A 19,138-nucleotide genomic window follows, 5' to 3' on the forward strand; every position below is an offset into this window, starting at 1 on the left:
GAGGAAGACACAAGGAAATGGAAAAATGTTCCATGCTCATGGATTGGAAAAACAAATATTGTGAAAATGTCTATGCTACCTAAAGCAATCTACATGGTTAATGCAATCCCTATCAAAACTCCCTCAATTTTTTTCAAAGAAATGGAACAAAAAATCCTAAAATTTATATGGAATCAGAAAAGACATCGAACAGCCAGAGGAATGTTGAAAAAGAAAGCCAAAGTCGGTGGCATCACAATTCCAGACTTCAAGCTCTATTACAAAGCTGTCATCATCAAGACAGTATGGTACTGGCACAAAAACAGACACATAGATCAATGGAACAGAATAGAAAGCCCAGAAATAGACCCTCAACTCTATGGTCAACTAATCTTCGACAAAGCAGGAAAGAATGTATAATGGAAAAAAGATAGGCTCTTCAATAAATGGTATTGGGAAAATTGGACAGCCCCATGCAGAAAAATGAAACTGGACCATTTCCTTACACCACACATGAAAATAGACTCAAAATGGATGAAGGACCTCAATGTGAGAGAGGAATCCATCAAAATCCTTGAGAAGAACACAGGTAGCAACCTCTTCGACCTCAGCCGCAGCAAGTTCTTCCTAGGAACATCACCAAAGGCAAGGGAAGCAAGGATAAAAAATGAACTATTGGGACTTCATCAAGATCAAAAGCTTCTGCACAGCAAAGGAAACAGTCAACAAAACCAAAAGACAACTGACAGAATGGGAGAAGATATCTGCAAATGACATATCAGATAAAAGGCTAGTATCCGGGGCGCCTGGGTGGCTCAGTGGGTTAAGCCTCTGCCTTCGGCTCAGGTCATGATCTTAGGGTCCTGGGATTGGGCTCTCTGCTCAGCGGGGAGCCTGCTTCCCTTCTCTCTCTCTGCCTGTCTCTCTGCCTACTTGTGATCTCTGTCTGTAAACAAATAAATAAAATCTTAAAAAAAAAAAAAAGGCTAGTATCCAAAATCTATAAAGAACTTATCAAACTCAACACCCAAACAAATAATCCAATCAAGAAATGGGCAGAGGACATGAACAGACATTTCTGCAAAGAAGACATCCAGATGGCCAACAGACACATGAAAAAGTGCTCCACATCACTCAGCATCAGGGAAATACAAATCAAAACCACAATGAGATACCACTTCACACCAGTCAGAATGGCTAAAATTAACAAGTCAGGAAATGACAGATGCTGGCGAGGATGTAGAGAAAGGGGAACCCTCCTACACTGTTGGTGGGAATGCAAGCTGTTGCAACCACTCTGGAAAATAGCATGGAGGTTCCTCAAAAAGTTGAAAATAGAGCTACCCTAAGACCCAGCAATTGCACTACTGGGTATATACCCTAAAGATACAAATGTATCTTTACAAATGTATATCCTTTACAAGGGGCATGTGCACCTGAATGTTTATAGCAGCAATGAACACAATAGCCAAACTATGGAAAGAACCTAGATGTCCATCAACAGATGAATGGATAAAGAAGATGTGGTATATATATACAATGGAATACTATGCAGCCATCAAAAGAAATAAAATCTTGCCTTTTGCGATGACGTGGATGGAACCAGAGGGTATTATGCTTAGTGAAATAAGTCAATCAGAGAAAGACAATTATCGTATGATCTCCCTGATTTGAAGAAGTTGAGAGGCAGAGTGGGGAGTTTGGGGGGTAGGGAAGGAAAAAATGAAACAAATGGGATTGGGAGGGAGACAAACCATAAGAGACTCTTAATCTCACAAAACAAACTGAGGGATGCTGGGGGAAAGGGGGTAGGGAGAGGGTGGTTGGATTATGGACATTGGGGAAGGTATGTGCTATGGTGAATGCTGTGAAGCGTGTAAACCTGGCGATTCACAGACCTGTACCCCTGGGGCTAATAATACATTATATGTTAATAAAAAAATTAAAGTTAAAAAAAAAAAGAAGATGTGGTATATACACAGTGGAGTATTACTCGGCCATAAAAAAATTGAAATCTTGCTGTTTGCATTGATGTTGATGGAACTATATTATGCTAAGGCAAATAAGTCAATCAGAGAAAAATAATTATCATATGACTCATTGATGTGTGAAATTTAAGAAACAAAATAGAGGATCATAGAGGAAGAGAGGAAAAATGAAACAAGAAGAAACCAGAGAGGGAAAGAAAACATAAAAGACTCTCAATCATAGGAAATAAACTGAGGGTTGCTGGAGAGGACAAGGATGGAGGAATGGGGTTAATGGGTGATGAATATTAAGGAGGCCATGTGATGTAATGAGCACTGGATATTATATAAGACCGATGAATGACTGGCCGCTATCTCTGAAACGAGTATTACATTATGTGTTAACTAACTGAATTTAAATTTTTAAAAAATGATTTTATTTATTTATTTGAGAGAGAGAGAGAGAAAGAGCATGAGAGAAGAGAGGTCCGTGGGAGAAGCCAACTCCCTGCCGAGCAGGGAGCCTGATGTGGGACTCGATCCCGGGACTCCAGGATCATGACCTGAGCCAAAGGCAGTTGCTTAATCAACTGAGCCACCCACGTGCCCCTTGAATTTAAATTTTAAAAAAACTAAAAAATTAAATTATCTCTGGAAGAATAAACAAAAACAAAAACACAAAGGATTTAATTATTGTTATTCAGTGTTATATTTCAATATTTAAATGTCCACCATTTCAATATTCTAATGGGAGGAAAACAAACATAATCTACATATATGTGTGTGCATATTTATACAAAACGCATATATAAATATACACATATAAATACATGTATCAAGGGAAACATTTATTTTTAGCTCATAAGTCATTAAAATAATCATCACAGAGGGCTGACAACACTGAGATGGTAAAAGCAGGAGACTGGGTGACTTAGTTAGGTGTCCCGCTCTAGATTTAGAATCAGGCCATAATCTCTGCATTGTGGGATCAATCCCCACATCCAATTCACACACCCTCCTCCATGCTGGGCATCTAACCTGCTTGGGGTTCTCTCTCTCCCTCTCCTTCTGCTCTTCTCCCATCTCTCTCTCCCTCTCTCTAAAAAAAGAAAAGATGGTGAAATACATAGTTCAGGCATCAGTAATTCTCATAAGCTCAATTAGCAACTTTCACATAAGACATCAGCGGACAAATCACAGTACTCAAGGGTGAGGCTAAAACACGCCCTGGATGACAGAGATAGAGAATGATAACATGAAAAGGGTAAGAAGAGAGATTTCAGGTTGATCACAATGCACCTCCCCCAGACCAACACAGTGACCCCCCAGGATACAACTACAACTATCATTCCTCAACCAAAAAAAAAAAAAAAAAAGAGAGAGAGAGAGTGAGTGGTGGACATCCAGCATTCTCCAAATGGCATTCTACTTCCTCAGTTGTCCATTTAGATCTCCCTTCACAGGGATTCCTGGGTAAAGTTGTGGTGCTGGCCCACTGGAGATCACAGAGACATGGGGAAGGTGGGTACAGCTTCTAGTAACCAGGGCTCAGATCTTGGAAGACTGCCAGAGGAGACTGTGTTCCACCTCGCAGTCTCTACTCCTGCCCCACCAGCAAGTCTGAACAAAGACTCTGGGCAACACCAGAGCCAATCATACAGGCCTACTTGGGGAGAGAGCCAAGCCCATAGCACAGCCCTAGTGTTGAGCATAGTCCTAAGTCTGAAGGACCAGGGAGCTTGAACAGTGAACCAGCACAGTCTCAGAGCCTAGCCTACCGCAGTTCACTGCAACTGGGAACAGCCATCAGTTCTGCCAAATGTTTGAACAGAACCTCTGGACCCAGATGAACAGGGACTTGGCAGCATTGGCTTAGAAAATATTCAGGTACCCACAGATGCCAATGGACACAAGTCTACCCTCTATTAATATAAAAATGAGGATTCCAAGAAAAGTCTGGACCAGAGATGTCTTTCCGATTTGCAAATGCACACAGGCTAGTCAGTTATTCCAAGGGTCAGTGCTCACATTTAATAAGAGAAGATCTAGCATAAAACTTGACTTGTGGGCTACCTTTTTTATGAAAAACAAAATCTAAAATATTCACTAAAGTCTGAAATATTCCTTTGTATAGTATGGATAAAGAATGTCCATGGTTATTGATGCTTTATCTATTGTAATGTATTTAATATTCTTGATTCTATATGTTAGTGCTAATATTACTGCCCTCCTACTGATAGAAATAATTTACTTAAAAAAAAAGAAATAATTTACTTAAAGTAAGATTTAGTGATCATCTCAATATTGGTAGAGTCAGGATTTGAACCAGGATACCCTACACATCAACATGAGGTACCGAGGTCAAATGTTCTTCCAGAAGGTGACCTGTGCATGGATTCTTTCCTCTTTGATACATGATTCCCCTAGAGATCTATACACAGAATAGCCTCTATGAGGTTTCAAAGTAAAAATTCCACCCCAAAACACAAAGATGTAGTCTGAATGGCTCTTTGGTTGACAACTAAGAAGAAGACACAGAGGACAGGCATCACATATAAAAACAATAGGCACCCCAATGTTCATAGCAGCAATGGCCACAATTGCCAAACTGTGGAAAGAGCCAAGATGCCCTTCAACAGACGAATGGATAAAAAAGATATGGTCCATATATACAATGGAGTATTATGCCTCCATCAGAAAGGATGAATACCCAACTTCTGTATCAACATGGACAGGACTGGAGGAGATTATGCTGAGTGAAATAAGTCAAGCAGAGAGAGTCAATTATCATATGGTCTCATTTACTTGTGGAGCATAAGGAATAACACAGAGGACATTAGGAGAACGAAAAGAAAAGTGAATTGGGATAAATTGGAGGGGGAGATGAACCATGAGAGACTGTGGACTCTGAGAAATAAACTGAGGGTTTTGGAGGGGTGGGGAATGGGGATGGGTGAGCCTGGTGATGGGTATTAAGGAGGCTGCGGATTGCATGGAGCACTGCATGTGGTGCATAAACAATGAGTCTTGGAGCACTGAAAAAATAAAACTAAATTTAAAAAAACAAAAACAAAAACAAAAAACAAAAAACAAAACATAGGAAAGGCCCAGCACACACGAGTCCACTTTCACACCCAAAGAACCAAGACTACACACCTGTGTATCTGACTACATTTTGAATTGGCTAATACCCTTCCCGAAGAAAACAACTATAAATGTGTCCCCAGACAATGGTTCTCAACGTTGTGTTCCCTACACAGGCATCTAAGAATGTGCAGGAAAGGAAATCTGGGGGACTGTACCCCAGAACTATTGCCATGGTTGCCATGGTAATGTGAGGATAGGCGGAGCAATCAAAGATTTAAAACGCTCCAGGTGGGGGCGCCTGAGTGGCCCAGTGGTTAAGCCTCTGCCTTCGGCTCAGGTCATGATCTCAGGATCCTGGGATCGAGCCCCACATCGGGTTCTCTGCTCAGCGGGGAGCCTGCTTCCCCCCTCTCTCTGCCTGCCTCTCTGCCTACTTGTGATCTCTCTCTGTCAAAAAATTAAATAAAATCTTAAAAAAAAAAATGCTCCAGGTGATTCTGACTCAGGCTAAATTCGACAACCTCTGCAGCAACTAAGTCACAGGTCAGTCCTGTGTTATCCACACAGAAGTCCCTCTCAGAAACCTCCACGCTTGTGGTCATGTTACTGTTGTGACACACGTACACACAACATACACAAACACACATTTTCCTTATTCATAAATGAATCTGAAGCTAACAGAGTCTATCTCGGCTTCCTCCTCTTCCTTCTGTGGCTTCTCTCAATACCGTCCTTGAGCTTCCTGGGGTCAAATACACTTTTGTTCACGTTCCTAAATACACTAATTCCTAAATACACTTTTGTTCACATTCCTAAATGAAAAATGAAAACAACCCAAATTAAAGTGAATTGGAATGTATGCAAATATTTTATCAAGTTATGAAAAGCATCAAGACATTAATAACATGTTATATATTAAAATGGGATTGAATAGAGCATTCTCACTATAATGCTGTATTCGATGACTTTTACCCTAAGACCGTAAATAATTGCAGCTTAAGGAGCTCTTCAACAGCATGCCATTAACATGCAGAATAAAACACCCAGGCATTAAGGATAAGGATCCTGTAGATTTCGGGGGATTTCTCTAACACGTGGTTTCAAGGACAAGTGTGATTGCCTTTCTGTCATATGCTGGGAAACAGTTCCGAGAACAAGAGCCATTCGCAAGCATGTCCCCCCGTGCTACAGTTGTATCTCTGTGCTTAGAGCGGCAGCGATGACAGACTGCTGGTCAGTGACATGGAGAGTAGTGCTTGCGGGGAATGGCCCTCCCTGAATAAAAACAGAAAGGCCTCAAATCAAATTTCTCAAGTCCTACCAGATTTACACTGCCTCCTTTGCTGATTTACACATGGTTTGATGCCTAGTGGTGGGGCAGGTATCTTGGGGCCATGACAGAACAAGTAGGAACACAACAGCTAGGGGTGGACAACACCAGAGAAAAGACATGGAAAAATGAGAGGACACTCTAAGAGTGTCTGAGCCACTCCAACAGACTTAAGCATCTACCTACTCACTGTGTACATAACCCAAAATATACAACTTCTTTCCTATACATACACACGCGCTTCTCATGGTATAGTAGACCACAAAACAACAGGTACTGAAAAATGAATTATTATCCTTCAACTGATTCAATACTAAACGCGAGAGTAACACGCCACCCAATTTAATTTTATCGATATCTACAACTGATAAAAATCCTCTATCTACTCAGGTCAGGATAGGTAATAAGGACAGCACGGCCTGTGAAAACAAACAAACAAACAAAAAGAAACAACACAGGCACATCTAGCCTAAAAACTGGGTAGCCTGAATCAGAAATGCTCACTGCCAGTGACTACAGACCGGCTTCCCAACGAATCAGTGCCTTGCACACAGTCCAGAATACAGGACAGACTCGTCATGGGGCTATACACCCGGGACACCAGTGCTTCATGGATCCACACCACGTCTTGCTGGTTCTGCATGTTACTGTCCAGCAGCCTTCTTCATCTTGAAAATCTACTCTGTCTTGTGACATTTTAAAGCTATGCCCACAATGTTTAAATCATCCAATATCCCTTCTCTACCCACCACCACACATCTGGACCAGTCATCCAACAGCAACTGGTCCGCAGTACATCCAGGGCAGGCATTAAATCATGAGAAAAGGACCTGAATTCCCTGAAATCATGGAAAATGAGCACATACCCCAAACCCCGACCTCTGCTATATTTCTTCAACGCAAGTAGCTTCCCAAGACCTTGCAGTCGCCAAAGGGAAGCTCCTTAACGCATCTGTCTTCACATTTCAGTTCTCCATATTTGCTATTAGCAGAACTTACCTTCCCATAGAAGTATACCATCATCATATCTTATCTGTCCTCACAACTCTCCTTAGTACCAAGTGTCTAAGGTAATCCTGTGGCCCACTGTGTTTCCTGTTCTTATAGCAAAGTGGTGACAACATTGTATTTCAAGCTCACATTCAGCCTCAAGTGATCCAGTTACCAACCATTTCTGATTGAATTAAAAAATTCCAAGCTACTTGTAAGAACCTACAAGGGCGTGCATGGCTAATGTGGGAGGGGGAGATAGCAGTGAAAGCTGGGTGTCTATAACACAGGGAAGAAGTACAGCTGTGATGCCTGTGTCATCAGAACGGAGATGAGGAGATAGCACTGGAGATGATTTAGAAAGAAAACAAGTAAAATTCGTATTTCTAGATTCAGGGTCATTAGTGCAGCCTTGGACAAGTGTCCTCTCCCCACTTAAGGATTTCATTTCACCACTATATCCTATAAATTTTTCATCTCTTACTTTGGACTACATCATGACTCCTAATAGAATGTTGTTTTCTTCCTAAGCTAGAACATCTACTAAGCACTCAGTACCACCCCACGTTTATTCCCTTCAAATCAAGGGATTTGTTAAAACAACCCAGGATTCATAAAGTCTTGAAGTTTTCACTTACTAAATTGTTGCAGTGATGTGAATAACACGGATAATATCATTTCCAAGACGGGAAAAGAACAATAAGTACAGAAATCTTAATGTTCTTCTCCAATTGAGAAGGAAACACATGAAATGTGTCAATTCAACTACATAGAATTTAACATGATCACTGTAGAATTACACCCATATTCAAATTAACATTGAACACCATGTGCTTTCTTGCAATCTAATCATGAAATTCATGAGCAAGTCATATAAGCAAGAGTTCCTGATTATTGGGGGAAGGAAAACGGAGGACATCCTACATGAGTCATAGCCAGGCAGACAATGTAGGATTTGCATGGGGAGATTCTCAAAACAACATATATGACGTTTAGGCAAAATAAATACAATGCAATGTAGAGAAAATTATTCCCATTGTGAACCTTTGTTCTCATTAGGAAATCATCAACTTTTAAATTTGGAAATTATCTCTTTGGATCCAATATTCCCCTTCCTTCTGAAAATACAGGTGTACACGCACACACACGCACACACACTTATTCCTAGTTAGTTCTTTTACTCCAAAATACATCTTTAGCTCAATATCACATATCGTATTCTGTGCACATCAAAACCATAAACCTGTGTTCTGTATGCTGAAAAAACAACATAAGCAGAGAAAAATATAGGGTGACATTTTCAAAATACTGATTGAGAATTCTGTAAATATAGCTTATATTATATTAGTAGTGATTTTGTTCAATTAGCTGTAGTTAAGTAGATCATTAGTAGGCATTAGACACGTGAGCCACAGTTCAATAAAAGAAAACAAAGATATTGAAGTAAAGTTTACTACTCAGAGATCCTGGAGGATATACATAATATGCCTTGGGACACGGTGAAGAGGTCAAGAACGAGTGTAGGCAGAGAAAATGGCAAGAACCAGAGCAGATGTCTTTCTTAGGGTCCACGGCTGGTGTGCTTCAGAGTTCCTGGGCCAAAGTCCAGAATGCACAATTCAAACCAAAATGAACAGAGTATGATAAATTGTGTGGGGTCTTCCTTAAGGGATGCTTATAGTAAGTATACTGGGAGTGGACACATTTTCACATTTACTACTGGGGTGGTCATACAGGAACTTACCTTCGCTTGTGATTGTGGGCTTTTGTCTAGTGTATGTGCTGTTGGGTGAAACTACCGTCCGTTCACATGCCCTGAATGCAGTCTGGTTATACGAACTGGAATCCAAGTCAGCGGTATCAAGAAACTGTTTAGCTATACTCTCAAGAATACTTCTATATCATCCTTATTAAAAACACCATGTCAGAGCAGTTCAAAAAGAAAGAAAAGATATAATACATAAATATGGGGAAAATTAATCTCAAAGAATTTGAGATTTAGGGCCACTAGGAACAAAACATTAGTGATACCATCCCATAGCTTTAACAAGTGCTCCTTGAAAACTGCAGGGGTTCGGTGTACCCACTCCCATGTAGTTGAAAATCTGTATATAACCTGACATCCCAACACTTGATAGCTTACAGGTCAAAAGAAGCCTTAGCAAGAACAGTCAATTAATACTCAAGTAAGTGTTGTATTTGGTACTCCTACAAAAAAGGAAGCTCAAGAGAAAACAATGTTAAGAACATCAGAAGGAGATATTACGTATATAATACTGTGCTATAAATAAATCTGACTGTAAGCGGACCCATACAGTTCAAACCCATGTTGTTCAAGGAGCAAGTATACTGTGTCTGTCTGTCTACCTGCAACTTTGGTGACCTTGAGGCAGGCTAAAGGGGTGCAGGATAACACTTCATATAATATATATTCGTGTTAACACATTAAATTCATTTAGTGTTATGAGTGAAAATATATTGAGCTCAAATGCATTGTAAACAAACTACTGCAAAATCATTGTGTAATCATTGGTCAAAATACCCATCACAAGCATTCAAGAAACATTCTTGTTCCTCATATAATGATCTCTGAGTTGTGCATCTGAGTCTTTTCAAACTGAGGCTCATTATTGAGTAAACGTGGATTTATAATAATTTTACACCCTTTCATGGAAGTGTTCCCTATTCATCTCTCAGTTCTCTGTGAAAATTTATTTCAACAGAATAACTAATGTTCTTGACTTGCAGAAATTCCTATGAAGATACATCCAGCTTTAAATAAAGTATCACCATATTCTTCTTAAACAGCAACTAGCAAAAATACTTAATATTTAGAACGTTTGTTTTACTTCAAAATGCAAATAATAATGTCCTGCATACTTAATTCATCATGACTTATTTTACTCTCATATGTCAACCACAAACAACATCTCCATGTCAACTTTCTTCATACATTTTACATTACGGCACCTTTAATGGTCCATGGAAAAGTAGGTGTGAATGAATTCTCATCATACAACAGCCCCTCATGTCTGTGAGACAGTAACAATTAAATCATTTTGCGTGCCCATGAGCACTGAAGTCTTAGCATGAGATGATTTAAGAGTCAAATTAATATTTGCCATGCAAAATATCTCCGATATGGTCAAAAGAAAAAAAGAGACACAGTGAAACTAATTACCCCTTTCCAGACATCCAACCTCCTTGATCCTTTCAGTAATATTAACAAATACATTTGACCATTGAATAACATGGGTTTGAACAGTGTGGGTCTACTTATATATAGATATATTTTCTTATAAATATAGTGCAGCAGTGTAAGCATGTTTTCTCTTTTTTATGATTTCCTTAATATTTTTCCTCCACCTTAGTTTATTATAAAAATCCTGCAGAGAATATGGACGATATACAAAGAATGGGATGATTAAATGTTAATGTTTTTTTTTTTTATAATTTTTTTCTTAAGGATCTTATTTATTTATTTGTCAGAGACAGAGAGAGAGCAAGCACAGGCAGACAGACTGGCAGGCAGAGGCAGAGGGAGAACCACGCTCCCCGCTGAGCAAGGAGCCCCATGTGGGACTCGATCCCAGGATGCTGGGATCATGACCCGAGCCAAAGGCAGCTGTTCAACCAACTGAGCCACCCAGGCGTCCCAAATGTTAATGTTCTATGTAAGGTTTTGAGTCAACAATACCGTATTTGCATGGTAAAATAGGAATGGTTTATAAGTTTGGGGACTCAAAAATTACACACACATTTTCAGTGGGGGTTGGTGTCCCTCATGCCTGCACTGTCCAAGGCTACAATGTAATAAATCTAAATCTACATTGATCTAAATAATTTAAATTTGGAGTTTTCTCAATAATAAATACGCTGATTAAGAATCTTGTCTGAAAAGTGGTACTGACTTACTACTTCCTGCTGTGACTTCTCTGATTTTCTTTCTTTCTTTATTAAAGATTTATTTATTTTGGAGAGAGAGAGAAAGAGAACAGACGGAGGGACAGAGGGAGAGGGAGAGAGAGAGAAGACCAAGTATCTGGCACAGAGTCTGCCCTGGAGCTCAATCCCAGGACCCCGAGATCATGAGCTGAGCTGAAGTCAAGAGTTGGACACTTAACAAAGAGAGCCATCCAGGCACTCCTTTGATTTTGTATTTGCCTTTCTTTTGCATACTCTGCCAATTATTTCCATCTTTAATTTTTTTATCCCTTATAAAGTTTCTTTTTTCCTGAACTCTATCTTAAAAAGAGATTGTCCATCAATCATTACATTTCTATCCAGTCTGCTTGCTCTGATGTTGAGTAAGATTTCAGTTCCAGGTAAAGACTTTACCACCATTCTTGATGTTTGTAAGGTATCTCCCCAGTATATATAATTTCATGTTGAATACTTCTGATTATTAATTAAATATTGCCACATTCTTTACATTTCTAGAGTTCATACAGTATGCATGTTGTAATGTTCAGGAAGTTTATAGTTCTGCTTAAAGACTTTGCCACATTTTTTTACATTTGTCTGAATTCTCCCCCACTATGTATTATCATGTATGGATAATATTTGAGTGCTAACGACTTTACCAATTACTTACATTTACGAGATTTCTTTCCATTATGAAATGTCTGCTGTTGAGTGAGCCTTGAAGACTAGTTAAAATGTTTGCCACACTTAATACCTTTTTAAAAAAAAAAGATTTTATTACTTATTTGACAGAGAGAAAGATCACAAGTAGGCAGAGAGGCAGGAAGAGAGAGAGAGGAGGAAGCAGGCTCCCTGCTGAGCAGAGAGCCCGATGTGGGGCTCTTGATCCCAGGACCCTGAGATCATGACCTGAGCTGAAGGCAGAGGCTTAACCCACTGAGCCACCCAGGTGCCCCCACTTAATGCCTTTTTAAGTTTTCACTTGATGAAGGATATAATGATGTACAATAAGATTGGAGCTTTCTGAAAAGACTTCCCCACATTTATTACTATGATAATGGTTCTCTGGAAATTGAGTTCTCTGATGTTTGTTAGGATCTGACACTTGACTGACATCTTCCCCAGATTCATTACATTGGTTTAAGTTCTGTCTCCTTAATAAATACCTTGTAATTATAGAAAATAGAGTCCTCACTAAAGGCCTTCCTAAGTTCACAACACATGAAAACTTGCTCCAATTTAAGTATTATCTAGTAAGTATTCCATAGTGATGTTTGGATAAAGATCCTTCTGTGTTTATTGAGTTTAGAGAATACGCAACAAGGAGGGATAACGTGTTGGTGGGAGAATAATGAACCCTCTGAAAAGGACTTCTCAAATCAGTCACATTTAGAATTTTTATCTTCATTTTTAAATGTCTAATATTCGGAAATGCATCAGTGAATGATTAAACCACTCTTAAATTTGAAATAGTTTGAATGAAACTTTCAACACGAACTAGGTGACTTCCCAAAATATCTGAATGTCCTTCCAGAGAATATGCACATTGAAAAATGGATTATTATTGCTAGGTTCAAAGACATTGTTCTGCGAATGACTTAAGGTGGGTTTTTTCCCTGAATGTTTTCCCTCCTCGATCTGGTCTGTCAGTAGGATTTCATTATGGTAATTTTCCCACTTGGGTTATGTCCATCATAACATCCTGCCTGCCTGCCTTTCACTACCCCCATCACTTCCCAGTCATTCATTAAGTATAAACACTCAGGGCCAGTGCTTCCACATCTTTCCATATCGCTCCAGAAAACAAATCTTCCTCGCTCGTCTTTCCCAACAGGCCTACGGTGTGTGGAAAGACACAACGGAAAGATACAAAATAAGTTATACCACTCACAGTACTGTTAAAATTCTAATGTGAAAAATTAATATACATTATAGTACATCATCAATGAGAAAAAGGAAGCACCAGGGTTTTGTTCTATCACGGAGACAAAAATGAATCAAATTGCCTTCTGGAGCGCTCCAGAAGGCATTTAGAACACAGCACCCCCAAGTACAAAAAGAGAAGAGCCACATGGAAGAGACAAAGAAACTCTGTGACGCTTGACCACAAAAGCTGCTCACCCTTCCTCACTCGCCCCGGCAGCACTGTGAGAACACTCTTACCTCCCCTCAGGAGGGAAACGAGTGAGTGACCTGTACGTTCAAGGCTTCAGAGGCCCGGCTTCTTTCCTGCTACGCGCTGGGACAGTTCTAGTCACGCGTGACGTGGGAGGCAGAAGGAATGAGCGCGCCCTCTTAATGTCCTGTAATGGTTGCTCAGAGAAAAGGTGATCAGTTTGTTCAAACATCAAACAATGGAGAGAGCACGTAGCTGAAGGCAGAGAGAGGAAAGTATCATGGGCTCTATTGTGAACTACAATTTTTTAAACTGGGGAATAACAAAAATCGAGATGAGACAGATGGAAAGAATACAGAGTATGTCTGGCGGGCCCCTGAAATTACTAATGTATGTGTTCTCCTGCAGAAACCAAGTTCGGAATACATGGCTAGGAGGCTGGTTTTTTTTTTTTTTTTAATTACCTAATTTGAACAAATGATCACAAGGCATATAAAGAAATAGAAAAATGTGTTTCAATCAGAGGAACAAAATAAATCTCCAAAACTGGCCCTAAATTAATAATTATTAATTGCCTGACACAGAAATCAAATAACCATCACAAAGATGCTAATGGAGAAAGAAGAGAAAGTGGATAGTGTAACTAATTGTTATCCGGAAAACGATGCATGAACAAAACAAAAGGCAAAGGAGACAGAAAATATAACAACAATCTACAACAAATTGGGAGCTGAAGAGTACAATCACTGAATTTGAAAACACAACAAGGGGTCAGTCACAGACTTGATCAAGCAGAGAAAGGATGAGACAACTTAAGGATGCTTTGTTTTAAATTATCTACTGAGAGGACAAAAGAAAATGTGGAAAAGGACGGAGTCTAAGTGATTCATGGAACACCAACAAATGGCCCAATATGTACACTAAGGGGACCCCAAAGGGAGAGGAGAGTGAAAGGGGCCAGAGTTTTTACATGAAGAACTAAAGACTTGTACTTCCCACATGTGTGGAGAAAGGGGACAAATTCAACAAGTTTGGTAAATTTAAAGTAGGATACATGTTAAGACATGAATACAGTGCCACATTATAATTAACCTATGAAAAATCCCAAGTGAAAACAGAATTTTGGAACAGCATGACAAAGGCAATTCAACTCATCTTGTACAAGGAGCACCTGTAAGATTAGTAGTGGGATTCACAGCAGACCTTATAGGAAAAAGTGAAGGGGACAACATAGTCAAGCACTGAAAGATCAAAAAATAACCACCAAGAATACGCTATCTGGCAAAACTGATTCCCATGAATGTAGAAATGAAGACTTTCCTAAGTAACAACTGCTCTGAGTTCCCTAGTAGATCTGTCCTACAGAGTCATTAAAGGAAGTCTTTCTAGGTGGAATAAAAGGATTCTAGGCAGAAACTGAAACCACACGAGAATACAAGCTCTCCGTAAACATAAATATTCACACACTCATAGTAATCTACAGGGTTAATGAGGTAGCACAAGTCACTTTTATTTCTGCTAGAGAATTTAAAAAAAATAAAAGCGTAAACATCATAAGTCTAGGTAAATAAGTATACGACATAAAAGACAGAATTTGTGATACTGGTAACAGAAAGTGGGTCCAGGGTTGGAAATAAGTAGAAGAGTTTTCTATGAAATTGACAATACCATTTAAAATTATTTAATTGTTTAAATAAATAAATAAATAAAATTATTTAATTGTTATGCCTTTAACAAATTTTGAGCAAGGTAACCACAAAAAAAATTTTACTCCAAGGCAACCCCAAAGAAAATATGTATAGAAGACACAAAAGTTAATGGGAATGGAATCAAAGCACATTATGGGTAGAACGCCACAATTAAAGATAAAATTGAACACGTAAACATGATAGAAGTAGAAATTGTTTAAGCATTGCTTTCCATTCACAGAAAGTGTTTCTCTCATGCAAAGAGACTATACGTTCAGCAAGAGGTGATGAGATTAATCGTATTACTGTGACAACTCATCTGCACACGATGTATACTCACTGAACACTAACCAGTCAAAGAAATGCACAAGATGAGTCACAACCAAAGCATGTATGGGTGGAGATTGTACAGATACATATGTAATTTTATTAGTAAAGCGCATAAACCTGATTCATATTTAAGTTAAATTCACACTGTCTAGAACTGTATGAAGTTGACAACTGTCATCCTATAACAAGATACACAGGCAAAAATGATACCACAACTAAATAATGTTATGGAAGGTCCCATACAAAAGGAAGCACATTATGATGGAACTCTAGAACCAGAAGGCAACATTTAACCAAAAAGAAATCAATATATATTAAAAAAAAAAAAGAAATCAATATAAAAATGGGGCAAATTTTTAAAAGAAAATCTTCTATATAACTCTAATTTCAAACTGTGACTGTGTAATGATGAAAAACAAGCATTTTGAACTCCTGGCCTGCCTTCACTGGCAGTAAGCTTGTAAAGAATATCCATTAATACAACCATGAAAAGCTCTAATGGAAAATTTCATGACTAAGTATTTAAAAGACACTAAAAAATGTATTATGTTATTAATATATTCCTCCTCTTACACAGAATGCAAGGCTCTAATCCATTCTTCAGAACCAAGCGCCGAAACAAAAACCTTTCATTTTGAAATAAAAACAACATGAAAATTGTAAAATGTGCCAGCAATCACTTTATAAGAAATAAATATTTGGGATTAAATTCAGATATATTCTGAGGAAAGTAGAACAGAAGACTAATGGCTAATTTTTCCTGTAAATGTACAACTGAATTTATAAACAAGATTTTTTAAAAAATATGGGAATTTTACCCATTATCCACCACACTTGTAAGCAAATGTCCAGGTCATATCACAAATTTTCATGTGAAAAAATTCAGAGATGAATCTGATATATAACTAATAAAGTAAAAACACACCTGATGAAGTCAAAGAACTTCATATCATACGAAATTATAAAATGATGTGGTTATGAATAAATAGGGTTTATTATAGCCTGCAAGTTCTGAGTTCTAAATGTTCTAGCTCCCATATGGCATTAATTACCAAGAAATTCTAGGATTCAAGTTGATATATTAAATTATTTCACCACTGAGAAATGGAACACAGAGTGGAAATTTCTAATTTTAGCTGATAAAAAGAAAAACAGACTTTTATAGTGAAAGAAAGGAGTATACCCTTCATTGTAGGAAGGTGTTTTGTTACCTGATGAACTTAGTGAGTCTCCATTATGTACGATTAAGATTAAAGCCTCCATAACATTGGAAAGCATAAACCAGAAAACATTTGATATCTGACTCCACAGTTCTGGGATTTCTACACCAAACCCCAATATGCCAGCCACTACCCTGACATGCTTCTCACACGAGGCAAAGCAGAACTTACAAAGGGCTTAGCACAGGGTTCCTCAGAAATACGATGACCTCCCCAGGACCCTCACGGCAATGGAGAAGCTCTCGGATTATGGAAGCCCTCCCACTCCAAGGGGAGTCTCCTGGCCCTCCCTGCGAACGTGATGGACCATCACTGGAGCTGAAGGAGAATCCTTAGAGAATGTAAGAGCTTGATAATGGTGGAGACCAGATGTTCCTCTGTGAGAGGGAGAGAAATAACACTAGGCTTCTCAAACTAATTTCCGCTCAGGAAAACTATTAGAACCATAGCTTAAGGTCTACCTTCCTCCTTCAGACCTGAACCTCCCCTCTGTCATCTGCCTCATTCATTCCCACCTACCTGGATGGAAGGCTACTGTCTCCTTTCTCTTCACATCCCAGAGTTGCTTCTCTTGCTCCAAAAAGATGACCAGGTCTGGCTTCCACACAACGAGACCTGTTTATTAGAAAAAAATGACTAGGAGTATTACTGGAGATTCTAACTTTCATTCCACTATAGTGCTCAGTGGGGAAGAGAGAACATTCCAGAATTCTAGAAAACGATTTCTCAAACACTGTTGACCAACAGCCCCTTTAGAACACGTGGTAGTTCCAAATAGTCACATTATGACCTCCACTTCCAAGTACAAAATACAATTATAAGGAATAAAAATTGGAGTTGATGATGTGGGCAGTACCATTTTATGCTTTCAACATTCAGTATTAATACTAATCTACAGAAGTGATGATGTTCCCTTAAGGAAGGGGACGCTAAGGCTGAAAAGGAAACATCATGAACATTTTTCTCTCCATCTACAAACCCCCACTTATTTTCCTTTCTGCCTGGATCTGAATTCCAATCATTCAAAGAGGAATCCTCTAATAGACAATCTTCAAAGGAGGGAAAAAAACCCTTGGTTTGGGAAATCTCACCCAGGAAGAGGAGGTGTCCGTAGTTCTCCAACATCACATCCCTGTACAGTTCCCGCTGCGTGTGGGTCAGGCGTCCCCACTCCTCCTGAGAGAATTCTATGGCCACATCCCTGAATGTCAGCAGTCCCTGTAATAAATACCACAGTCACCAAGGGGCCATTGACAGAGCTCACAATGGTCCCTAAGCTGAAAGAGGGAGCTGATGTCACCAGCTGGACCCAAGACCTGACCTTCAGGACCCACCTGCTTGTACCCACCAACTTTCATCCTACATTTTACTTAACCTTCTCTTCCCACCTTATCCTTTACTTCAATCGCAAGACCCCATGGGCAGAGTCTCCTGTGTTGGAAACAGAAACTATCCAACAAAACGTTCTGACTGCCCTGAGGAAGCACTTGGGCCAGCCTAGTTTGCGTCTAACCCCTGACTCATACCTGTGAAGATGGAGCAAGGAGTAACCCATGGAGTGGCCAACGGTGACTTCACCTCATTAGAGTATGAAAATCTCCACTGAAGGAGAAGCACAAACATCGTTTTCGTAACATACAAAGCATGTATACAAGTGTGGTCAACATGTGCACGTGTGACCATAGGCCCAACTCTACGTAGGTAAGATGATGAAGCCCCTCTTGCTCAGTTTCCATCTGAACCCCGAGTAAAAGGAGAACGTCCCCCCCGGCTCTGGGAGTCTCTGGAAGTTACTCCCTGTGATCTCCTTATTGGCTGCAAATCAAGTTTCCTTTGTGTCACAAGCCCATCTGTTGTAGTTTCTACCTGTGACTCTATTACACTTCAGGATTTTAAGACACTCAGACATGTTAATTCAGTGATTCTTGTTTTGTTTTGCTTGAAAATACAAAGAAGTAAATAAAGGGTCCCTTGGTGACCTGTGTGTGGAGTAAAATAAAACCCTACAAGATGGAGGTCTGACTTAGAACCTCCCGTCCCAGAAATCATTATCTCTGCCACACGAGGGTGAGAGTCTTCGTTGTCCAGTGGAAACGGACCTGAAGGGGCCTGTGAGCTAAAGGTCAAAAAAAAAAGTATTCTTGAGACATTTTTGGTGCAAGAAACTGTTTTTATTAAAGCACAGGGATAGGACCCCTGGGCAGAAAGACCTACACTGTCCTTGTGAGAAGCCATTAGTAATATAGTCTTACGTTGGGGGTAGAAATCAAGGAAGTTTCTGCAGGGATTTTCATATGTTAAAGAGGACTTACGGGATCCTGGAGGTCTGGCTATTGTCAAGCTGGTAGCTTTTAGCCTCTAGCAGAGCATTAACATTAAGGCAGCTGGGAATTCCTGACGCAATGTCATACTCTTGCCTGTCTCAAGTATTCATTAACGGTCTGCAAGTTGAATTTCAGTTTATCTGCATTTCTTCTACCTCGGTTCTCAACAGAAACTCGAAGCAA

The 19,138-nt window shown here is 39.4% G+C and overlaps 1 protein-coding gene across 1 annotated transcript in view; it reads right to left on the reverse strand.

Annotated features, from left to right (window-relative positions):
- LOC308358023 (uncharacterized protein) overlaps positions 1–19,138 on the reverse strand; it is a 184,406-nt gene that overhangs the window by 18,044 nt on the left and 147,224 nt on the right. Inside the window, exons 4-5 of the mRNA XM_080828001.1 lie at positions 17,723–17,849; positions 17,151–17,246 (exon numbers count right to left, since the gene is read on the reverse strand). Of these exons, the coding sequence (XP_080684127.1) occupies positions 17,151–17,246; positions 17,723–17,849 (223 nt within the window). The remainder of the gene's footprint in view (positions 1–17,150; positions 17,247–17,722; positions 17,850–19,138) is intronic.

This window comes from Martes martes, assembly GCF_963455335.1.
Source record: "Martes martes genome assembly, chromosome: 17".
NCBI lineage: Eukaryota > Metazoa > Chordata > Mammalia > Carnivora > Mustelidae > Martes > Martes martes.